Genomic DNA, 25,179 nt, shown 5'->3' on the forward strand with positions numbered 1-25,179 from the left:
TGGTGTTGGTTGTTTTTTTGGTTTGTTTTGTGTTTGGGTTTTTGTTGGTGTGGTGTTTTTTTTTTTTTTTAATGTTTAAACTCGTAAAGTTTTTGGACTGTATTTTATCTGTTAAGGTTCTGATGTTGTGCTCATCCACACACAGCTTAAGGGTCCATGGAGGCTGTGTTCTCTTTTATAGCAAGAAATTTTAACTAGAATATCTGAAATAATTACTACTCCTAGTGATCCACTCTGTGCCTCTGAGTGGCTGAATGTGAGGTAAAATATTGCTGAATGTCACAGTTTACAGCTTGGCAAATTCCATTTATTTTAGCGTGCTGGAATATAATCCGGTGCTTTAGGAGCTGCGCATAACTGTCCTGAGGTAATGTATTGCCAGATAAGATCCTCTGGATTGCTGGGTCTAGTCTGATTGAACTAGAAGGAAGCTGCAGGCATGACTCTCTTTTTCCCTGTGGAGACAGGTGTTTCTTGCTCTTCAGGCCGTGTTACAAGGCCTGTATGCTCAGCATGACCAGGGCAGAAGCTAGCTGAGGGCTTTTGCAGAGGACATGGAAAGGAGGGAAAGGTGTCCTATTCACTCTTAAACATCCTCAGCATCTTGGAGCACAAGAGAGACATTTTATAATGCAAGTTGAACCAGTTCTGATGGTCTTTCCTAACTAGTTACATCTGAAAGGCCAGGGATCATTACTTCCTTTGCTGATTTTTTTTTCCCCCTTTCAGCTTTCCTCCTCCTCCACCTTTTGTCTTGCTTTCAGTTCACCCATCTGCATCTGGTCTTGCCCAGGCAGCTGCTGCTCTATTTGTATGTTCCCCGAGGGAGCTCCGGTGCTCCTTTAAGATCTCCTGTTGCTTTGGGAATTCACCTTTTAGACATGGTGCTTCATTAGCCTCTCTCATTTATTTAGTACTGTGAGAAAAGATTTCCCCTCCCAAAAAGCAGAAGAACGAGTTTCCAGCAGCATGTGCTTGAGAGAAGAGCGTCTCTATGTAAATAGAGCAGGTTTAAAAGCTATTGGCAAAGGAGCGGCTGGAGAGTTTTTGAAGGAATACTGTTTGACCGAGTTGGCGCTGTGAGGCCCTTTGGAGGCTGAGGCTAAAGAAATCCCCCCTGCTCTTTGGGAAAGGCTTGCCCACTGATGAGCGACCGTGCTGCCCCTGTGCACTGTTGCTTCTCGTCCCCTGCCTCGGTCTCAGCACGGTTGCTCCTTTTTGTTGCTGCTCGTTAGAGAAAAAGAGCCATTTGGGGGTTTTCGACCATTGGGTTCTACGTTTCCTCATTTGCCATCCCTCTCCCCTGCCGGGCGTTGTGGGAGAGTCGTCCCCTCTGCAGGCGATGGTGGGAACGACCCCGGCCTCACTTATCATCACTGACAAATCAATGGCAGCCTTCAGAAAACTGGCCCCCAGGATCCCCGCTCGGCCCAGCTCTGGAGCAGTGGGAGGCTTCCCTGGTGGATAAAGAACTCCTTGCAGCTCTGACTTGTTGCCTTAAATCTAACTGAAGAAACCTTTTCAGTCTCTTCATCGGTGGCCCCCTCCCCTCTAGATTTGCCTTGGGGAAGGTGGTGGCTGATGGAAGGGGGGCACTTGGGGAGGTTGGGGGGGAGATGAGAGTGGGGGAGCACTGGGGTTTGTAACACTTTTTTCTGTTTCCCTTTCACAATAGCCTGGCTAGTGCATGCAGAGCTGGGCTCACAAAGCCTCCCTGAAGTGCCCGGAGTCCTGCAGGGCTCCTCACAGTGAAAGTTTGCTGTGTGTATTCCTACCAACAATACAGCTGGGCCCAGCAACAGGCTCCAGCTTTGGGCAAATATTTCTACAGCTTTTCCTTAATCGCTTTTGAGGGGGGGAGGGTGAGATGGGTTTGAGAGGTAGGAGGGGGAAAGAAATTTTGTATATGCCAGGGAGACAAAAATAGATATGGGTGGAGGGATTTATCTCTGGCTTCTGCAGTCCAGGCTTCTAAAAGGAACCTTTGTCAGCATTCAGCATCCATGCTAAAGCTATAGTTTTTATAGAATGTTTGGGAGAGCATCAGTGTTGAATTTGAAGGAGAAGGGAGATTAAGGCACACAACACAGTGGTTTCAGTTCAGCCAGTCTCCTTTTTTTTTTTTGTTTTTCTTTAAGAAGGAAACATAGCTGACAAACACCTTCTGCGTAGTTTCATCCAAAGTGTTGGTGTAGACTGAAAATACAGCTTTTTCTTGTGCTAAGTATCTCTAGCTTAATTCTGCTTAACCATTCTGTAGGGTTTTATGCTTGATTTCGTGTTCCCTCTATTACCTGTGAATTATCTCTCAGTGTCTAGTTTATTTGATCTGAGTCCCAGCTCCAGATGTGGAAGAAATTAGAGAAGTGATGTCTCTTTAAAGCAAACTATTTCAACTTCACTGTCTGACAGGTTTTGGCCTTAAATGTTCCTTAAGCCCATTACTGTAGTCGTGGGATAGACCGATAAACTCATATCTCTCTACTTGTTCTGTCTCCTGTTTCTAAAGCTGCAGTGGAGATAACCTATACAGGATGAAGCTGCTTGATTGTGTCACGAAGAGATCATGTGAACCCAGTTCTCTGTAGCATTATGAGAAAAAATTAAGCAGGCCACCTCCTTTAAATATTCCTTTCCATCTCTGCTGTGCTGGCAACAAACTTGGCATGCCCACAGTTTGAAGTTAAATTCTTACATTAATTAAGCTGTGTTGCATGTGTATTAAATGTTGTCTTAGACCTGGTGTTCTTTTTACAGTAGGAATGATATCAGAAACATAATCCTTGTTCCAGATGTATTATGTCAGAAATTAAATTTGAGCTGGAGATGCTTACCTGTGTCAGTATTATTCCAGAGCAGGGAGTACTTTTGCTCTAAGGTCATAGTTGCACAGATTTTTCTAGACTGAGCACATATAGGGCTGCACATATGGAGACTGAACTTCCTGAACTCCTGGCCAGGGCCATATGCAGGATGAGCAAGACTACTGTGCAATGGTAAAGCTTGGAGTAAAGTTCTTAGCATGGATATAACCAATGCTTTTAAATAAAGGATATCCTTGCCTTTCATTTGGAGATGGGCATAGAATGTGAAACCTTCTTTATAGGAGGAAATTACTAATAGGTCAAATATAGATCTGAGTAAAAATAAATATAGAGTGTTCGTACTCTCACTAGCACCTGGTGACTCCCCCTTTATTTTATAATATTCATGATACAGTATTTGTAGAAGCATTCTATCCTTAGAGCATCACAACTGCTAGCGAGGTAAGGTTTATAGGAAAAGAGAACAACTTTGGTTAGACCAGCTAATATGGCTGGAAAAACAAACAAGCCTTTGGGAGCAGTTTTTCTTGAGAACTAAAGTAGAAGCCTAAGTCTTTAAGTGCAAGTTAAGAACAGTTGCTTTTAGTTCAGCTTGACTGTGTTAGTGAATTAGAAATTCCAAAGAAAGCCCTAGTACCTCTGGAGCAGAAGGAAAGGAGTGTAGGAAAGGAGTGGTATCACTGGAGCCAAGCCTACTGCAATCCTTGCCTGATTTTCTCTTTCAATTGATAAAAGTTTCACCCATTTGTAGCTTTCCAGGCTGAAATTTGAGGGAGAGAGAGAATCTGCTTAAAACTGCCTGTGAAACTTTAGTTTGGGAAATAAGGACAGAGAGAAAATGCTTTCCCCCTCCATGTTTAAAATCTTGCCATAGTACAGAAAAGTTTGAGAATGTTTGTTAAGCCTCCCATGCTCCAGGAATTAAAAAAGGCCCACAAACAAAACAGAAGAGGCTTAAGGATTCTTTGGTTTCTCTGAAATTCGCGCACGAATGGTAGAGTTGTAAATGCTTTTCAAATATTTAAACGTTTCTAACACTTTCAAAAATTTCAATTGGTGCTTGTATGTGCTGAGTAGGAGTTGAAAAATCTGTCAGCAGAAGCCTCTTGGACACTCTCTGCGATAGACATTGGCTGGCCAGTGGAGGCTTGAGTTGAACAGGAGCTCTGCTCCGATGATTCCCCTAAGTGAAGGGCTGCAGAGGAACTGTGGCCTTCTGAGAGGCTGCCCTCTGGGCTGAGGGCTTCTTTGCTGTCCTACAGCCTTGAGGAGGAGGAGAAGGCATTAGGCTATTTCTGTGTGATACAAAGCAGTGTTGAAGATTGTGTTGCAATGCAAGAAATAGCATGGAGAGCTATGTCATCCCGCACGAAAACAGTTCAGCTGTGTGATGTCAAATACAGAATAATACGACTGTCTTCTGCCTGTTCAAATTATTCCAGGTAATTTTAAGGGGTTAACTTTTTGGTAGCTAGGTGATTCAGAAGGAAAAGAGCTGTTCTTTTGCCGTCAGCTTGCACATGGCTTAAACTTGTATATGTGTACTCAGTGGGAAGAGAGAGAAAGGTGACTGTGCATGCACCTGATTTGGATCAAGTTTGAATTCATGGGCATTTTTCAGGGGAATAAAAAAAAGAAAAGAAAAGTTTAGGAGGAAGGAGTAGCAGAAGAGAAATGGATTATAGAAGCAGGGAAGCTTGTTAAGAGGCAGAAAGGAATAAGGGAATGTGGGCAGTTGGAAGGAAGGTTCTGGGAAGTGGGTGTGAGATGGGATACTCTGCCTTGTGCCTTGTTTTCCTACATCTAGCTCCTACATCCAGTCTGTATCTCTTATTCCCAAGTCCCACTTTTCTGTAGCTGCTCACCCACAAAGCAGCTTAGGTCTTTCATGTTCTTTTCTGTTGCCTGTCCTTTTTCTTAAAAAAGGGGACTTGCAAGTTTGAGAGGCCTGAGGCTGACCTGTTTGGCCCAGTGTTATATTTATATATCACCTGTGTTACTCCCCTTTTCTTCCATTGTGTTTTATGGGCATCCAACACTTGTGCAAGTTATGCTTTGGCATTTCAAATTCGACACCTAGAAACAAAGGTTTCTGGCTTGGGACTCTGGCTGTCAGAGATCTAGAAAATAAAGCTGATGAGACCATTTACAGCAGTAAGATATGAAGATGATTCTGTGTTTATGGGCTGCTTCACTGTTATGGTGATGAATACCATGTAATAATTCTACCTTCAGTTCAGGAGTTTGTGTTGCAAATAAAGTGGGATTTGTGTGGTGTCATGAAGTGCAAAACAGATCTGTTAAAAGCTGAGCAGGTGACTTTAGTTCTGGGGTTTCAGGAAAGCTTTTTTTTTTTACTTATAATGGATTTTAAATGTCCTATGTAATCAATAGCAGCTGGATTATTTCTTCTGAAGCATACTATCTAAGATACTATCTTTGCCAGACTGTTGCTCAGTTCTGAATACCAGGAAGCAACCCTTTTAAATTCCTACCTGTGAAACTAAATTTACTAAAATCTTCCAGGACCTGGTCACATTTCCCTTCAACTGAGAGAAAGCTGGTATTGGGGTTCATGGTGTGTCTCTTAGCAAGGTATTTGCTGCTACCTCTGTGGTTAATCTGTTCCTTATGGACCTCAGTATTGTCTAATTTTTTATGCAACACATTTCCTGCTCTGTTGGGGAATGCATGTGTGTATGTATATACGTATATACTATAATATTTTTTTTCTTGGAGTTTATCCCGTATCAATTTTCTTCTGTTTCTGCTCCTTCAGGAAGAGGAGGTCCAGGTCTCTCCTAACACTGTGCTTGCGGCCTCTTTCAGCCTCTTTTGACCCATTCCCTGGTGAATGAGAAAGTTGAGTATGGGCCACAGGTCTGCACATGAAAAACGCAGGGAACATGAATTGAGATCCATGTTAATTCCCCTCCCCCTGCCCTCCCCAAAAGTACCTCTGTAATTACAGTTCTGACATCCTCCAGAAGAAAAGGGCCCTGTCTCCCCTACAGCCCCCCTGGCATATTTGATGTTCCTTGCAGCAGGGAAACCAGGGGTGGAGTGGAGCAGGTCAGCTGGGGCTTGAGAACGCTCCCCTTCCGTGTCTTCATTGCCGAAGGGGGGTGGAAGCTGTTCCTCTTCCCAACCCCCTTCTTGCCTCTTCCCTCAAATCTCCCAAGTAAATACAATTTTATTTTATTATATTGCTGCTGATCTGCTGTTGTTTTTCATACAAAAAGGGTGGAAGGGGCAAGAAGGAACGAAAGAGTCTGGCGACAGGAAGAGATGAATTGCTGAAGAATGACACTGGCAGGGACTATTGTTCATTTTAACGCTGGTGCAGGAGCAGAGAGAAACGTTCACACGCCATTCTTGGGTATCCTGCTGGGCAGACTAGGAAAGGGGCATTCCAGCTGGTCGTGAGATTTGGCTGGACAGATTGAATTGGGCTGAATAGAGTGCTCGCTGTTTTTTATTATTATTATTTTTTTTCTTATAAAGAAACCCACTGATTAATTGCAATGGAACCCTGTTAAAGGGAGAGTTCTGAAATCCGCACAGACATTACAGACATAAAGCTGTCAGCCTACTGGTGTGCGATGACTGGGCCTTAACCCTTTGTAAGACTACTGTGGGAGGGGGATGCTCACCGGAGTCAGCGTTGCTCAGTCTGTGTGTGGGTGTTTGTGAGAGAGAGGACTTCCGTTGTTTGGGGAAGGACTTGTGTGCACGGCAGGAGACCTGTAAACAGGCTGTGTCTCATGAAAGACAAGGGACTGAAGAATGGAAATAAGGTTTAGGGTTATTTTACTCACAAGGAGGTTGTATGGGGGTTTGCTCAAATGCTGCTGCCTATATTTTAATAGTTTCACAGAACTGACCAGCCCCTGTCCACATATGTCTCCTTCTGTGCAATTCTGAATGTGGCAGTAGGAAAAATCTGTGAAGAGATATGTAAAGTTCCATAAACTGCTTGGGGAATGTTGCAAAAGAACTTGGGAGAAACATGAAGAACTTGAAAACTAGGTAAGTATATAAAAGAATGCTGTAATCTGTGTGAGAACAAAGCTGTAGCTGAGCTGAATTTGGAGACTGATGGGGAGATTAAAAGTGAATGGGCAGCTTGGACATATGTTGTCTCAGCAGTGATGGGATGGAATTTCAGGATGCTTAGAGACCTCTTTCTTGGACTGAAAACTTATTTTTATTATGTATTTCATTTCAAATGCGTTGAAAAAGAAGTCCATGTTGTGATACTTCTGGTTTTCTTTAACCCATTTTTTAACTCAGCTGATTTAGTATCTGGACATGGTTGAATGCCCTCTGCTCATTCTTCTGCTTCTTTAATACCCTGTTTATAGCTTGCTTCTGTTGAGAAGCACAGATGATTTATTCAAATAGACTCTTCAAGCTTTGAAAGGGGTCTGTGTGTTGCAGTGCGAGGAGATTGGTAGGGGGGGCAAGCGCTCTTGCCCCCCAGCAGTGTTCAGCTTCAAGTGTGGTACAGTCAAGGATGGCACATAAGATCTCTAATGAGTATGCTCTCCAGTAGTTTTATATTTTTCTACAGCACCCCGTGCACATGTGTACCCACTGGCTCGGAAATGTTTCCGTAGAGAGGTGGAAAGAGTGGAGATACAGTTGGAGCAAACAAAGGCCCTTTGTGGGCTCTGGGAAGATGACAGAAGGATTGCTTTTTGCTCTCTAAAGCTCCTCATTCCTTCCAATTCATAGAGTGATTTAGGTTGGAAAAGACATTTAAGATCATAGAGTCCACCACTAAACCATGTAATTAAGTGCCATGTCTGCGTGTCATTTAAATACCTACTGGAATGGTGGCTCTACCCTTTCCCTGGGCAGCCTGTTCCAATGCTTGACAACCCTTTTGGTGAAGAAATTTTTCCTAATGTATCTAAGCCTTCCCACGCATAACCTGATGCCGCAGCCCGGTGAAAGGAGAGGCGACGACAGCACGAGGGGTTCTTGCTCTGTCGTAGGTGTTTATTAATGCAGGGACACGTGAGGGTACAGAGTCAAGGGCGCTGTCCCCGAGTGAGAGGAGAGCTAACCCTTATATAGGGTTCGGGGTGGAAGGATCTGGAAATTGGGAGGAGCATGGGACTAAACAACCAATGGGGATTCAGCAACACGCATAACTTAACTAGGAGCCAATAACATGGAAGGAGGGAAATGGCAGGACCGCCCACACTGCGGCAAATCCTGGCCAATGAGGGAGAGGGAAACCTTGACCAATCAGGGAGGAGAAAATTCATGAGGGGATTAACATGTTCAAATATAATATAACAAATATAACTGGGGTACAAACATTAAAAAGCATGCATTAACAGTAAACATTATAAACATTAGTCAAACGACTACAGAACATTCTGTTAATTTACGAATCAGGCTTAAACTGCCTGCAAACATCTGTGTTATTAGGTAAGAGTCCTTTTAGTATTTTTCATATATTGCGTGCCATTTCTTGTATTCCTCTTGCTTTTTTCGTTTGTCCTCCACAACTTGAGGCTGTTTCCTCTTGTTGTATATCACTTGTTACTTAGGAGAAGAGACTGACCTCCACCTTGCTATAAACTCTTTACAGGGAAGTGTAAAGATCTCCCCTGAACCTCCTTTACTCCAGCTAAACAGCTCCTCCTCCTATGGCTTGTGCTCTAGACCCTTCACCAGCTTCATTGCCCTTCTCTGGACATGCTGCAGCACCTCAGTGTCCTTTGTGAAGTGAGGGGCCCAAAACTGGACACAGGATTCAAGATGCAGCCTTGCCAGAGCCATGTACAGGGGGATGATCACTGTGGCCCTGATTCTGCTGGCCACACTATTTCTGATACAGGCCAGGATGCCACTGGCCTTCTTGGCCACCTGGGCACACTGCTGGCTCCTGTTCAGCCGCTGCCAAGCAGCACCCCCAGGGTCTCTTCTGCAGGCAACTTTCCAGCCACTCCTCCCCTAGCCTGTAGCGATGCCTGAGGTTGTTGTGACCCAAGGGCAGGACCTGGCATTTTGCCATGTTGAACCTTATACAGTTGTGCTCAGCCCATTGATCCAGCCTGTCCAGATCCCCCTATAGAGCTTTCCTACTCTCCAGCAGATCAGTGCTCCTGCCCATCTTGGAGTTGTTTGCAAACTGACTGAGGGATAAAGATAATAAACAGGACTGGCCCCAGGGAGCAGCACTGGTGACCGGCCACCAGCTGGATTTAACTTCAGTCACTACCATGCTCTGGGCCTGGCCATCCAGCTGGGTTTCTACCCAGTGAACTGTGCATCCATCCAAGCCATGAGCAGCCAGTTTCTCTAGGAGAATGCCGTGGGAGATGATGTCAGAGGCTTTACTGAAGTCTAGGCAGACAACATCCACAGCCTTTCCTCATCACTAATCAGGTCACATTGTCATAGCAACTTTCTGAGGTCGAAGTTGCTTTTCTTCCTTTTTTTTCCCCCCTTACCCTGTGTCTCTGGTCACTTCTATCAGAAGGCAGGTTGTAGCCTCACTGGCTTGGCTTCATGGGAAGCAGCTGTCAAATGGGGGAGTCTTCTTGTTCAGTTTCTACTGGGAGAAGTTTCATAGAATATGGAATATTCTGAGTGGGAAGGGACCCACAAAGATCATCAAGTCCAGCTCTTAAATGAAGGGTCCATAAGAGCATCAAACCCATGACTTGGATGTTATTAGCACCATACTCTAATTGTCAAAATGGGAGTATCTTAAACTCTCTCTACACAGACATTTACATTACATTAAGTGTTTGAGTATTCAAGGAAGAAGGGTACTAAGCGAAGTCCTACAATTCATCAGTAAAATGAAGAACAGCATAAATAGACAGGATATTGCATTGTTTTCACTACATCCTTTTCACTAAAAAAGAGCCTTCTGCAAGAGCTGCTCCTGCAGGCAGCTGTGAACCACTCCCTCTGAGAACGTGGTATCTGTCGAGATCCCAGCCAGGGAGACTGGAAATATACACTTGCTCTCAGCTGACCAGGGATGAGTCAAATTTCATGGTAACTCAGCATCAGTGTAGCCCAAGGAGTCAGGAATGCAGAGTTTCCTGAGATTCTGTGTTTTAAACGTGGAGAGAGGATGGTAAATGAGAACCACTGTAGTTGCAAAAAATCCTGTGAGCAAGTGAGACCTAAAAAGTCTGCCGTTCACACACCTAAGTGGGGAGTTGGGCAGGGGAGTCACTTCTGCACAAAAATCTCCTTACTCTTTGCGCGCTTCCCATGTCTTCTCATTTCTCTTGTGTTTGTTTGTGGCTTCCCTTCCTTCTTCCCTTCCACCTACTAGCCATGCTGAAGTCCTTTCCTGCAGCTCTGTTAACGTTTAACAAATTTCCCTCCAGTTCCTATGTTTCTTTTGGCTGTAGCTCAAGGCAAACTCCCCAGATCCAAAACTAATTTAGGGCTCTGAGCAACAGTAGCATTTAAATGTTGGCTTTGTGCCATCAGGCGGGCAGACTCTTCACTGAGAAGAAATCTAATTCCAGTGTTTATTAGATTAACAGTGGCCTCAGGACTGGACTTCCTTTTAATGTTGGCCTTTTAATAATTGTAAGGCTAATACAGGAACTTTGGAACCCCCAGGAGGTCTCGGGAGCCTGGCTCTGACCTTTTTTTTTTTAGGAAGCAGGACTTGGATCCTGCTTAATTTGGGTCAGGGAGCATGGGGGAGCAGACTGGTGAAGTGGAGCAGGAGGTGTTATTTTAACTTCCCAAGCAGTGTGTGTAAATCCTTCCCGTTTGTGCAACAGAGACTTTGATTTCCTGCAAGTTTGTTTCAATGAGCTCTCTGGAGTAAGGAACTAGGTAGGGAGGGGCAAAATGTGCCCTGGATAAGAAGTGGAGTGGGACCGGATCTGCTTTAATTTCTCAGTTTGGCCACAAGCGCTTTGGGAAGTCACTTAGGGCTCAGGTTTCCAAGCATGAAGACTGCCTGTGGTGGGAGGTATGAGTACTTTGTTATACTGAGAGTCAGGTCTAAATCTCTTAGACCAGCTGTGTAACTATAGTTAAATGTCTAATTTTCCACTGATTTTAATTGACTTAGGCACCCAAATACTCACCGTACTGTGCTGTTTGGCTTCCATTTTCTGCTTCTGTATTGAAGATAATACTTCCCAGCTTTTTAAGAGGTGTTGAAATTGTTCATTAGAAGAAAAAGGCACTCTGACACTGTAGTAGTAGAGGCCACACACATACCTAGAAAGATGTAGTTCTATAACTTGCCCATTTTGCTTTTTGTTCATCTTCCTTTACCTGCCTCAATGCTGTTGCTATTATTTAATTGAAAGTAAAGCCCAGTGTGAACGCTATGAAACTGGCTGTAAGGGATCCTCTGGTACTTTTCACTATTGTGGTGAATTTTTCTGGGGTGTGAGTATGAATGAACTGTGGAACTTGCAGGTTTGTAGGGCAGCACCTGAGACTTCCAGTTTAAGCAGAGGAAGAGTTTTATGACCACTTTCCAAGTGTTGCGAAGGAGTCTGAAGTCCAGGTGCTGTGGGAGGTGTAGGTTGGTGCTTCATGGGCTGCCTAGAAAGCAAACAAATGTGGGTGGGTTGAATAGGGGCTCATGTACAGTATAGCTGCCCTGCAGTATCCCCAATGCTGACACTCTTGTTTTCCCTGTTGGCAGTTCTGTTAGAAAGAACTTATCCCATCTGAGCCCATAAACTGTATTCACATTAAGCTTGTGTTTTTGAATGCGTGTGTATCTGTATATATGCGTGTGTATATATATTAAAAAGATGTTACTGGTAGAGGTTTCTTTTTTACTTTCAAATAAAAAAGGCAACGCAGTTGCTACAATATCTCTGTGGTTGTGTGGTACCTCTCTTTGCCAGACCCAGCCCTATTCTTCCAGCTCAGTCTGGCCAGTTAATAATTGCCCCTTTGCCCCTCATCCTCTGAGGGCAACATAATATCATGTGTGGAGTTATATTTTAGAAAACAACATATAGAACGATTCTCTTTGTCCCAAGATAGCTCTGTTTATCTTGTGGTTTGTGCTTTTGAAGTCCTCCTGCCTGTGGGATTGCAAAAACGAGCTCCTGCCTCTTTATTGCCACAAAACCACACTGCGTATCCTATCCCTTCCCTGGAGGACTCCTCTGCTAAGCAGAGCTGTTGTGGTTGGCTTCCCAGTCTCTTGTGTGGCAGAGAGCTGGAAAGCTACAAAGCTCAGATGCTCCACCGCTAACATGATGGCTGCTTTATAGAAGACCAAAATAAACTCCTTAAAATGATCTCTCTCTAAGAGAATAGTCTCTGTCTTGTCCAGGAACCTGGCCTTTTCTGTATCATGCCATAATGATGGGAAGAATCTAATTGCAGCCCTCAAAAGCCAAAACAGGCTTTTTTGGATGCAAAATTTGTCTCCTTGCACTATGTGCCTGGACAACTGCAGTCCAGCTAGAATCTAAAGTTCTTTGAAAAAGAAGACTTTTCAGTGCTTTGACTTTTACTTTCTGAAAAGATGTGTACAGCTGTCCGTGTTGGTGTAATCTGAGACTGATCAAGATGGAATTCTTGATTAGGTTAAACAAAGAAAAGAATGTTCTGGGTTTTGGAGAGAAGTTGGGTACGTATTCTGAAGGGTAGGATGTCCTTACAACCAGACCAGTGCCTGGAGCATCTGAAAGATGAAAGAAACAGGCTGATAATTTGCTGTGGGACAGACTTACTTAGAATAGTTCAGAGAGCCAGCGCAGGGTGAAACCTTGAAGACCGGATCAAAAATGGCTTCCAAGTGTGTTGTGAGCGAGGTTATTGGATGCTTTGTAAATTCAGAGAGCACTGGACAAGCACTGGACATTTTTATTAATGCTTTGACCTGTAACAGGTTCTTTAGTAGTATCTGTCAGAGTTCAGAGCCATTACTGGTCAAGACTGTATACAGAGAGAAAGATGCATAGCTGTCCTATATGAAACCAAACACTTGAGTAGGTTTTTCTTTGCTTGTTTTTAGATTGTCGGGTTTAGTTAGTCCATGCATAGTCAGATGACAGCTATGTCTTTCTCAGCTGTTAAGCAAGGAATTCAGTGAAATCTCAAGGATGCTTGCAGCTTGGAAAAGGATATGACAGGAATAGTAGCAGACACAGAATGAATGTTGGAAAAGTACTGATTGTTTGCCTTAAAAGTTAATACTTGGGTTACTTAAAGGGAAGTGAAATAAAAGAAGGAGGAATGCATGTATGCAAATTAAACCTTTTTTTTTTTCTCATATTGTTGTTGTGAGTGACACATGCCAAGCTGGTTTTCATTAGGCCTTGTAGGCTGCTTGCATTCTTCTCCATTCGGTGAAGGGGAAGGTTTGCAAGGCTTCAGAATTTCAGAAATAGCTCCGAGGTTCTGATTCTTCCAGGTTGTTTTCCAGAAGTGACAGAGCGTATCCTTACTGTGACAGTAGTAAACCTTGGGTGCTCCTGTAGCTGAGGTAATGTAAGGATCACTAGGATAATTACTTCAAGGATGAGAGACCTGTCTGTCTATCAAGTAATGGAAAAGTTAAAGGAAAGCTCATGAAATTTAAAATGCCAACATTTTCTGCCTTGTAACTGGGAAAACAAACTCCAGCATTTCATTAGTCCCAATCAACATCTGTAGCTCATCTCCATGAACTTTGATGGAGTAGAAAGATTTCTGACTGTTCAGTGACCCTCATTCTCAAGTGCTGTCCTGCTAGTGAAACTCTTAGATGACTGTAGTAGGTGAAATACATCAGAAGTACCTTTTTCCTGTGAGTTATCTGTTCAAAACAGCAGGTTGCTACTCTAGCTGGCACTTGGCAATTGTGAAGGTCATCTGGTAACATTTCTGGTGGTGTGCCATTATTTTCTAAATTTTAGCATTTACTGTACTGAATGATTCATGATAAATGAAGAGTAAATTGTTTGCAACCTTTATGGGACAGGAAAGGGTAGAGGTTGTTAGTGTGTGGGTTTTAAAAAAAACAACCACAAAAAACCCACCACAGTGAAAGAAATGGAAAGTTACGTGTCTCGTGTTGCTGCAATGACTAATTCTTGCAAAGCATGATGTAGGTTTAAGGTAGTATTTTAAAGTGTTTGTCTAGCTTGTATGTATTCTGAAAGAGTTTGAGTCACATAGCTCTGTCTGTTGGGCCCTTGTGGTCCAGCTAAACATCTGAATGATGTTATGCAGCAACAACCTTTTATTACTCTGCCTGTTTCTGAGTGGTATTTCATTTCTGTTTAATGTTCTTGAGTGAAATGGTCCTGCATGACAAGTAATTTAGTACTGGGGGTAAGTCCCTTGAATTCTTCATTGTAGTTCTTTATTGACATGCAGTCGCACAGGAGCTTGCAGCTATATAAGGAAATGTGACTTCAGGTTAAAATTAGCAAAGTGTGTTTCTTGATGGCATCTTTCAGGTATCTCTCTGCACTTCATAATGTAATATGGATGACACGCTCTGCTTAAGAGAGAAAATCTAGAGGTAACGAAATGCCAAGACAGATGAGATGCTTTCAACAGTAACAGGAAGGAAATTTCTGTTGGATGGGAAGCATAATGCTCCTGCTCCTTGGAATCCAGGTTTATAGGTAGGAAAAATGATTTAGTACACAGAGAAAATGTAAATACGTGATTTACAAGTATCTAGGAGGCTGAATCTCTTCCAGTAAGGGCCTTGGAGGTGAGAATCAGAATGTCAGAGATGGCATACTGCAGCTCATGACTACTTTCTGAGGTCTTTGCACCTTTGTAGATTCTTGATAAAACAAACAGATGCTCCCACTGTCTAATGTTTTGTACTCACTTTTAGAGAGAGTGAGTCTTTTATTATTGCTCCTTTATTTCTCCAGGCATTGCTGCACCCAGCTTTTTCTATTAATTTGTTCAATCTGTTTCGAATTAATTTCCACCAGATGCACTAGCTTTAAAAAAAAAAAAAAAAATTTAAAGGCTGAATCTTAATTTCCTGCCCATAATTCTAATCTTCTAAGGTCCCCTCTCTATTATTTCTTTTTCTGCTGTTGTGTTTGTAGAGGAATATTTCCTATTTTGGTATCATTTGCAGCTCCTTTAACTTGATCCTTATTCTTTCTTCCAGATAATTAATGAAGTTACTTAATGGGACTGGATCTAATGCTGATCCCTGTAATACCTACTAGCCATCTCTACCCCCTGCAGCTTGATTTGCTGCCATTTCTCATTATCTTTTGTTTATGGTCATTCGACTGACTTTTTTGATCTGTGTGTGCTGGTAACCTAGCCAATTTGAATTCGGTTTTGACTAGGATTTCGTGGCAATAATAATAATAATGCCTTTTCAGCTGTACCTTCTGTTCAAAACCTCTAGATATGTAGAAACAAATTAAACATTAAGCCTTTACTACATTGTCGTGGCATGATAGTAGTATACCCTCTTCTAGAAGGGAAGAAGTAATTCTGTCTAGTGGTGTAGAAGATGTGGACAGAGTTAGGACAAGTATCTAGAGACTTCGGTTATGGTCACGTTGATCGTTGCAAGGTACTCATTTATGACTTTAAGGATTTGGAAGAAGGAACTGTAAAAATTGCTTCTTGATCCTTGAGTCTTTTCATGTTCAAATCAAATCCTTCTTCAGTATTTCTTTTTCAGTAGTTGTTTCTATAAGTGCTTTCCTATTCCCTGGGTGCAGGTTGAGGTTTTTGGTGGGATTGCTGATCTTTACTGCTGTGGAATCAGCTCTGGGCTCTTGAGACTCAAAGCACGTTTTTAAAGGCCTCCTATTTCTTTGACCTAAGTTGTATTTCTGAAAACACAGCTTTTGTTTGTCTCGCTCTACTTCTTGCATACACCCATTGCTCTAACACTAACTCAATTTGCACTTTGTTGCACCCTTTATTTTCTTTAGGTCCTAATTAGTGGACGCCCTGTGGAATTTCTCTTTATGCTTCCTATTCTTGTGCTCTTATCAAGTGTGATGTTTTTCAGGTGTAACTTGTGTGGTTGTGCAGTTGAATATAGTAGCTGAAGGATGATCATGCTTGATAAGGTGCCTCTCCCTAGTACTTGGTTCAGTCATGTGTTTGAGAACCAGCTGGTTCAGGATGGAGGTATCCCTGCTTTTTGAAAACGAAAGGGACACCTCTAAGACTGGGAAACTTTCATCCTCACTTGGAGACTGCCAAAGTAGACACGGTACTCAGTTACCAAAAAGCTGTGACATCCTCATTCTTTCTTCTCTGGTTCATGTGGTTGTGTTGAGGTTTTTTTTGATGCCCCCTTTTTTTTTTTTCCTTACCCTTACCGCTACCGTGTTCTTCCTCAAACAAAATTGTAACAATTCTGTTTAAATAGAAAACTTTTGAATTGCTCTTCCTAGTGGTATTAATTTTAGTCTAGACATCAATATACTTGGAGACCATGTGGGTACCCAATCGGAACTGCATCAGATGCTTCCATAATGGGAGTAGAAAACTGTTGGCTTTTATCAGTGTGTGGTGCCCCATCTGACATCAGGCTGTTGTGCTGTACTCTTGCCTTTGCTGTGTCTGCCAGCAGAGCTCTGAGTTTAAACAATGGTCAGCAAATCCCTCTTCTAAAGCTGGATTAACTGTACTTTTTCCTTCCATGGAAACTGCTATTTGGGTAAGAGAGGAATCCAAAATTTTCATTTTCTCTCAAGACAGGCAGGCATATAAAGCTGAGCTGCTTTGCCATAGGAATTCAGGGAATTGCTGGCCAAAGAAGCAAAGTGTATCAACTAAACTATGTTGAAGGCCATCTGAAATGCCCAAGGTCTGCTCTTGTCAAGGTGGTATGTGATGGGAATGCAGAAGTGAGCCTGGCCTGGAAGTGGAAAAAGAGATAAAATGGTATCCGACACAGACCATCTAACAACAGGTGTGCAAGGTATTAAGAGGCTATTAAAGACTATGCTACAGAATTCACTAATTTTAACCCCAAGTAAACAATCAGTTGCTCATGAGTTCTTAAAATACAGAAGTAAGAAATTAAGTGCATCTGTTGAAGTCAGGGCAAAATATTCTGATGTTTATTCCAAATCTGTTAAAAAACTGCTTCTGGTGATATCCTTCCATTCTCTGTGGAAGAAATTGCACAGCCTTACACCCATCACTATTAGGACTTTAGTTCTCTCCTTTTACCTTTAATTCCGTTATTCATATTCCAGTTCTTTTACACAGTCCTGCATTTTTTTCTTCTTTGTCACTGTAATTTGTCCTATATTTTCACACTAGTTCAATATCCACTTATAGCTTCTGTCCTCCCAGCATTTTTATATGGTAGGGTTAAAATTATAAAAAATGGTATGGTCATATTTTTGGATGTCTTTTGTAATAATGGGGTTTGCAGAAAGATCTCTGCCTTCCTTTGAAGGTCTTCTGTAGGCCATGAAGTGGAGAGTTAGGTGCCTGTCTGTTTAGGGGGAGGAACCCAGACCCAGGTGTTGCTCAGTCTTGGACCAAAAGGATGATTGTTCTTTCCAAAGGCTTCTGATTCTGAGCTGAACAGACTACAACTGCAAATCATGCCAAATACGTTTGTAGTTCTGGCTTTTCTAAAGCTATTGGTGCTAATTTCCTTGCACATGAATACTTAGCCATTGTTTTAACTATGCTATTCCATGGTACAGGTACATGAAGAATTGCAGGATGGTGCAAAAAACTGATGGCTGTGAACTTATTACTACTAATTAAAAAAATTACAGTAAGAGTTTCTGTGTTAGGATGAAAGGGAAAAGATGCAATCAATTGGATGGTGTGGAGTGGAAGAGTCTCTCTTATTTAGCTGTTGCTTGGTACCTGGATAGAAGGAAAATTTGAAAAGGCATCATGGTGTTGACCACTGATGCCAGGGATCTTTTGCAGGTGTTCATTGAGGAAACTTCATCCGTATGTGAATGTGAGAAAAATTCTGATATTGCTGGAATGCTGCCAGAGCCTGACAGAGCAGGAATGTGTTCATGTCGACAGAAGAAAGACATTTTTTTCAATAAGAACAATGATTCTACCTCCCCAGGAAGATGGTAGATCCCTATCACTGAAGGTTTTCAGGATGCCACTGGACAGAGTGCTAATTAGTTTCATCCAGGCTCTCTTTTCCACAAACGGTTGGGCCAAGTGATCTTTTGAGATTCCTTCCAACTTGGACCATTGCATGATTCGTTGTTGAAGCAACAACCTGTCGAATGTTGAATTGCTACAAAATAGTGGTAAGGGCTGCCATCTGACATTATTTTTACTGGAGAGAGAGGGAGGATTAGTATCTCTCTCTTTGGAATAAAGCATGCCATCAGGACTTAAAAGAAACGTTTTCACTCTCCTCTAGGTACCTGCTGTTTCTATTAAAACAACAGATACAGAGTCCAGTTTGGTAATTATTCTAATTAAACTTCCTTTGCAATGTCAATGTTTTTATGAATCCATGGCTGCTATCTAGTAGCTCTGAGGATTGCAAATGACCTCATCAGCAAAATGGAACTTTGTATATTAGGTTTTGCTTTATGAGCTATATTGTTTGGCCTAAAGAAGAGTTGCTGTGAGGGGTGGGGGAAGCAGAGCAACAACTTACTGTTTAAGCAACCCTGCCCCACCATCCCCGTCCCCGTCTCGTCCCCGCCCTCCACCGAAAAAAAAAAAAAAAAAAAAGGCAGAAATAACAGGATGATTATTGACTTCTGCTTTCTGACCAGAAATGGCATAACTGCTTTGCCAACTTTAGACATAAAATTACACAGATCATAACTATTGTTTTAAGGGGGGGTGGGGGTAACTCACACTTCCTCGGGAGACATTTCATTTGTCAGATAAACAAGAAGGTATGGAGGATATTTGGAAGGAATCTGAAGAAACTGGGCATGCCATGCTAAATTTAAGGTGATGGCAGATGTTAAGTATGAGGCTTGTGTTTAGACTGACTTCCTGTTTTTAAAATCCGGACATTGTTTGTATACTTTGCTAGAAAATTGTTTGGTTACTGGATCCTGCTGCTATTCCATCTGGAGGGAACCAAACTGCAGACAGTGAAGATGATTTTTTGGTTGTTTATACCATGGGCAAGTGGGAGAGTAGGAAACTTGTGTTGTAATCACATGAGGTATAAGCAGAGGCAAGGAAAGTTGGATGATGGTAGCTCAGTACCTGGCAATATCTCTGTGCAGTTTTTTTGTATTGTTTTGTATATTTTGCATTGATAAAATATGTCAGGTTTTTGCCTCCTGCATATGGGAAAAGATTTTTGAATATAGAGAGTTAGTAAAATGTCCCAGCCTGAAATGTGATGGAAAGTTTTAGGAAAAATATTTGCATAGTTAAGCCCAGAAGTGCCTCTTTGTTCCTGCTCCAGAAGAATATGCAGAAGTGTAAGTAGATATATCCGCTTTGATTGTTGGTCCAGTTGCCTGAACAGCAAACGCTGATTTCCGTCCTGTTCCTGGACCACTGACTAACTGGGATTGGAACGTGACACTGGAGGTTTAAATGCGCGCTTGGTTAGTCTTCTGTCTCGCGCTCCCAGTGTTTAATGAGAGCTCGAGGTAAAGAGAGTAAGTTTTCTGCTAAGGTTTCTCACACCAAACGCACCATTTCCGCTTGTCTTTGAGGGAGCTGAAGAAAACATGCTTCTCATCTTTATCCTTCCTGACCCTCTACTATTACAGATCCAGTTACAGGGTAATGTCACTGAAGCTCTGAGCACTGGGAAATAATCATGAGACACCCAAGGTGAAATACTATCCACACCGAAATCATTGAGAAAACTCCCGCTGTCTGCAGGGGCTGCCAGGTTTCATTCACCTTGTTTGTTTTACGGGGAAAGACTAGCCATCCAGGGCTAGTTCTTCTGATATTGTTCTTAGGTTGGAAGTAGTGTGCTCTTTGAACCAACGTGAGCATTGCTAGTCCAAGTGCAAGACAAGGGTAAATCATGATTTATAAAATGCTTCCCTGTAATGACTATAAGGTTAGTTTCCCTATAGGTCACAAATCACAAGCCATTAAATTTGCAAAGGTCATAATTTGAAATAAATAGGCAAATTATGCTTACATTTTAGTACTACAGATATCAGCTAGTGCATATGAGAGAGTGTTGGTATCCTAATGTATCCTTCAGCTTCCAGCAGTTTCAGTAGCATAGTAAAAGCACAAAGCAGAGATGATGGAACATAGCAACTTCAGTCAGGTGGGAGGAACAGATTTAATATGTGTGTGCATATATATAACCTGATATTAGTAGCAACTTTGAAGATAACTCTGTGTTTGACAATGCAGCAGATTAAGTTACAGTTGGCAGACTGGGACAGCTGCACTAATTCTTCTTTTGCTGTTGCAGAGCTGTTCCATGCTGCTGTTCATACGGGGAAGGGCAGTGAAGCTGGTGAGATGATTAAAGAACAAGTCTTATGAGGAATGGCTGAGGGGGGTGGGAGTGTTTAGCCTGGAGAAAAGGAGGTTTAGGGACCTTATCACTCTATAAACTACCTGATAGGAAGTTGTAGGGGGGTTGAGGTTGGTCTCTTCTCCTGGTTAACAAGTGACAGGATGAGAGGAAATGACCTCAAGTTGTGCCAGGGATGTTTAAATTGGATATTAGGAAAAATTGCTTCGCTGAAAGGGTTGTCAAGCACTGGAGAACAGGTTACCCAGGGAAGTAGTGGAGTCTCCATCCCTGGAGGTATTTAAAAGGTGTGTGTAGATGTGGCGCTTAGGGATGTGGTTTAGTGGTGGACTCTGGCCATGTTGGGTTAATAGTCGGACTTGGTGATCCTGGAGGTCTTTCCAACCTCAGTGCTTCTGTGATTATATTCCGGAGCTAAGATAATTTGCTTTTACTTCTTTTCCCCAACTCCCTCATTTATGCTTATCCAAAAATAAATTATTAAATACATTACCCTAGTTTAAGAGTTGTTTGCATTGATGTTTGATCCTTTCCTGTCGGTGAGCCTGGGCAAGATAGAGCAAGTCATTAGTACTTCCATTTTTGTCTTCTTCTAGGGTGGTGGTGATGATGGTCTTGTGTACTCCAACAGAAAGGGATATTAGAGGTTTTCAAGTACCTGGGATAAGTGCTTTGGGATACTGTTGAGCATAATGATAGAAAATTGCTTTGGAAAAGGTGATTTAACAGCAGCTACTCTGGAGACAATGTTCTGCCTTTTTAAATAGTTGCAGGCAACAGCAGAGGATGGTTTGTCCTGAATTTCCTGTGCTGTCAGTTTGAAGAAACCTGTTTGATTTTTGTGGGAGGGTTGTGGTTATTCTAAATTTTCCTGCATTTCTAATAATTGGATATGTTGCTTAGTGACATCTATGTTGCTTTTTTTGCTTTCTGACCCTGCATCACCCACTTGCTGTCTTTTTGAGTCAGCCTGTTCATGCCTTGTGAGTCCTCTGCAGATCTCACCACTCTGCCCTCTTTTATTTTTTATTCACCTCGTATTCTTTCAGCCTTGAGCCCTTGTTAAACCAGATATTGTCCACTTTCCCTAGTATATGCAGTAATACTTTGAGATGTTTGTGTTCTACTAAACCTTTTAAAAATAACTTGTAGTGAACATGGGGGAAAGAATAAAAGGTTATTACACCCGTGGCAGACTGTGAAAAGAGATCCCACAACAATTTGGTTGGTACAATTCAGCAGCTTGCGGATGTGCTTGGAAAATGGTTTGTAGTAAGGCCTTTCAACCTGCAGTTTAGCAGTTGGGAGCAGGCAGCAGAGGCTGGCGGAAACCTCCTCAACCAGTTTTGTTGCAGAAGAACCATAATCTAATTCTTCCTCGAGGAAGAAGTGCATCCCCTTTAAACTTAAATATTAGCTTTACTAGCACAAGTGGATGTCTTCACTGTAGGGAATTCAGCTGTTGAGAGAGTTGCAGAAGTGTTACATATGGTTTTGAAGATACTGCTTTTCTCAATTAGCATGTTAAATAAGGACATTATGAGGAGGGTTTTTTTTCTTTTTTGCTTAGGTTAATACAGTTCATGGTTCTTCACAAACACACTAGATGTATGAGTGAGGTAAATGAAATCAAAAAGCCTGCAGATAGTTCAGGATGTATGTGACTACCACTTGGGGCACATATCTTTCTGTAATTCTTTCCTTATGATCTGTTGTTTAATCAGAGAGCCTTAGGTCTGTTTGGATTGCAGAAAGAAGGAACCATGCAAAAATATCCAGTCAGACTAGCCTGAGGGGGTTGGTGATTGATAGAGTAATCATTTGTTTAACAAAGGATTCTACTCCACAGTTACCCCTTCTCTTGTGGTGTCAGAACTAAGTGCAGCAGCAGCGTGGTGCTCTAGGAAAGGAGTGAGTTTGTAAAATAGAAAGGGTGTTCTGATACCTGACATTCCTTGAATTTGTTTGTGACTAGTTCTGAGTTATTTTTCAGCTGATTTCTAAGTCTCTTGGCAGATTGCTCTTTGGTGTCACCTTCAAACACCCCAGTCCAGGAAACTGAGCATAGTAATAGATCTCTGATTTCAACAGTGTGAGGAGGGCGAATTCTTTTGCAGTAGAGGTTGTGTTCATACATAGAGTGTGTACATGGAGAAAAACTGTGATGTCACATTGTATTTAATGTTTACCCTAAAACAGATGGATCTCTTTAAAATATCTTCTTTCTTTCTTTCTTTCTTTCTTCTTCCTTTACAGGTGTTACGAGTAGCAGTGAATGCTCCTGTGGACGTAATCATTTTACATGTGCTGTCAGTGCTTTTGGTGAATGCACATGTATCCCTGCTCAGTGGCAATGTGATGGAGACAACGACTGTGGGGACCTCAGTGATGAAGATGGCTGCAGTAAGAATACCATCTTTGACTTGGGTTTGGGAAAGTAGAATGCCTTTTTCTCTGCAGGTGCTTCTCTGTTTTACAGGCAAATCATACAATTTGTATGACTGATGTTTTGGGTTGTAGATGACCTACTTTTGACTGACTTCAGTACTCAGAGCCCAACAGAACACCAACATAAAGCACAGCAAAACTCCGGCTTTTGCAGCGGGTTTTAGATGGCTGTTGGACATGAATATTTTAGAGGGAGAAGAGGAAGAGAGAGAAGTACTTTTTTTTTCCCCTACCCTTGCAAAAGCACTATCTGTGAACTAAATTATATGAGTTTGCTGTAAATATTAATGGGAAATAAACAGTGTGAAGAAGCGTTTTGAGAGCGTCTGCCCTCTTAAGTAACATTCTAGTGTTTGTCCTGGCTGCCTTATGAAGGGAGGAAAAGGTAAACACTGTAATAATATTCATTGGTCTTGGGATATGCTACTGTGTATCTGCATAGTGTTGACATGTCTGTAGCTGAGCCCAGCGAGGTGAGAACTAATGTATAATGTCAGTTTGAGTGGGTTTAGCGTGATACAGATTAATAGAGAAAGCCTCTTTCCCTGGAGTCACAAGTAAGTTGCTTTCTTATCTCTTTGGATTGCACAGACAGTGGTAGAATTGAAGGGTGGAAAAAAAGGCCCAGTTTCATGGAACTCCTTTCCTGAAAGGAAACCCTGAAGCTGAAGATTTAAGGCTCCTGTCAAGGAACATGAATGAGGAGGAATTTATCTTCTTCTGCTGGATCTTTCTCTAACCTTCCCTGGTTTCTGCTGTTGATTAGTTGTATGGGAAGGAGTTTTCCTCATCTTTGAAATACTGTTTTAGAGAATCTCTTCTTCCTTAAGTGTGGGAGATGTCAACTTAGCTTTGTGATAATTTTTTCCTTCTCATTTCTTGTTTCTTCAGATTTTGCAAATTTGAGCAACGTGGAAGACCTTGAGTGAAAAATGGGGTTTTGGTAAATAGGCTACCTGCAAATTGAGATGATCACTGTTTGGTGTAAAGATGATTAGGGAAAGGGTTGTTGGGCAAGGAAGTGACCTTAACTGGAGAAATCAAAAAAGGGGATGAAAACTCTGCATGTTTACATCCAGTAAAGAAAAGGGCCAATATGAGAACTTGCTGTGCTCGAAGAAGAGGAAATAGGAATCTGGGAACTGAAGAAATAAAGTTAATCTCAAAAGAACAGGAGGGAGGAGGCTCTGCACAATTGCACAGTTAGAAAAAGGAGAATCTGAGCAGGAATAAGAGGCTTGGGGAGGTAGGGCATATCCAATAGCTAAACTGGTTTTACTGGCTTATTATTGAGCACAGAGGAAGATTCCTTTTTTGTTTGTTTGTTTGTTTGCTGGGGGGTGGGGAAGCAGGGGGGTGATGGTGGGATTGTTTTGGATCTTTTTTGGTGGGCTCAGTAACGATTTAGGTGATACCTGTTGATATGATCTTCTTTTTAATTCGACAGTGTTATACTTTGAGCACCAAAAGTTGTAAGCCAAGTAAGCATGGTAGGACCGGGGTGGGGGGGAGTGATAAGATCTTCCATAGGAACTAGCAGGAGGTGCTTCAAAGCTAACGAGTTGTTTGTTCATACAACATATGCTTAAGCTGTGAATCTCCTTGCCACAAAACATTGATTCTGAAATTTCAAACGTTGTCAGGCAGCAATCTCACAAGTTTATGGATGTATAATCCAGTAAGGACTGTTAAAGATTAATATGCCACCTCTTGTTTGGGAATTCTTTGTATTACAAATAGAAGCAGATTCTGTGTTCTGAGGAAGAACATTTACTTGCAGGCTACTCTGTTCCACTCTTCTCTTGGCATCTGCTGATGTATCATGTCTCTCTGTGGCCTGAAAGAGAGGAAACTTTGGTCTTGCACAGTAAAGCTGAAGTTATGGTGTATCTCTAATATATTAAGGAGATCTGGCCCATATGTATTTGAGTGGAAACTGTACAAAATGGAAAGTAGAACTGAACTATGATCAATCTGCTGATATTCTTGGGACTGGAGATTGGGAAGTATATAAGGTAGAGGCAGACAACCAAGTGAGGCAGAGAATGTAGGAACTGGATTTGACTCCTGCCTTCTTTAATTATGGTTTCAAAGATGGTTGGTCACTGCAGTTAAAGGCAACAAAAAAGTTGCTATTGGATGCAGAGGGTAGGATAGTGTCAGGAAACTGATGAAAAGGTTGAGTTACTTAATACCTTCTTTACCTTAGTCTTTAATGCCAGAACCAGTTGTCCTTAGGATACCCAACTCCCAGAGCTGGAAGGTAGGGACAGGAATCTGACTGAAACCCTCATAACCCAGAAGGAAATGGTTAGTTACCTGCTATGCCAATTAGACACTCACAAGTCTGTGGGCCCAGATGGGATACACCCAAGAGTACTGAGGGAGGCGGCAAAAGAACTTGCCAAGCCAATTTCAATCATTTACCAGCAGTCCTGGTTAACTGGAGAAGTTGCGTTTGACTGGAAATAGCATCTCCAAGAAGGATCAGAAGGATGATTCAGGGAACTGGAG

The 25,179-nt window shown here is 42.1% G+C and overlaps 1 protein-coding gene across 4 annotated transcripts in view; it reads left to right on the forward strand.

The window, feature by feature from the left end:
* The window catches only part of LRP4 (LDL receptor related protein 4), a 95,208-nt gene that overhangs the window by 30,437 nt on the left and 39,592 nt on the right, over positions 1–25,179 (forward strand). For all 4 annotated transcript variants that reach the window (XM_027886542.1, XM_027886522.1, XM_027886532.1 and 1 more), the window contains one exon: positions 22,474–22,620. In XM_027886542.1, the coding sequence (XP_027742343.1) occupies positions 22,474–22,620 (147 nt within the window). The remainder of the gene's footprint in view (positions 1–22,473; positions 22,621–25,179) is intronic.

This window comes from Empidonax traillii, unplaced genomic scaffold (assembly GCF_003031625.1).
Source record: "Empidonax traillii isolate 1590-97213 ecotype Southwest subspecies unplaced genomic scaffold, ASM303162v1 scaffold11:size2795301, whole genome shotgun sequence".
NCBI classification, from domain to species: Eukaryota; Metazoa; Chordata; class Aves; order Passeriformes; family Tyrannidae; genus Empidonax; species Empidonax traillii.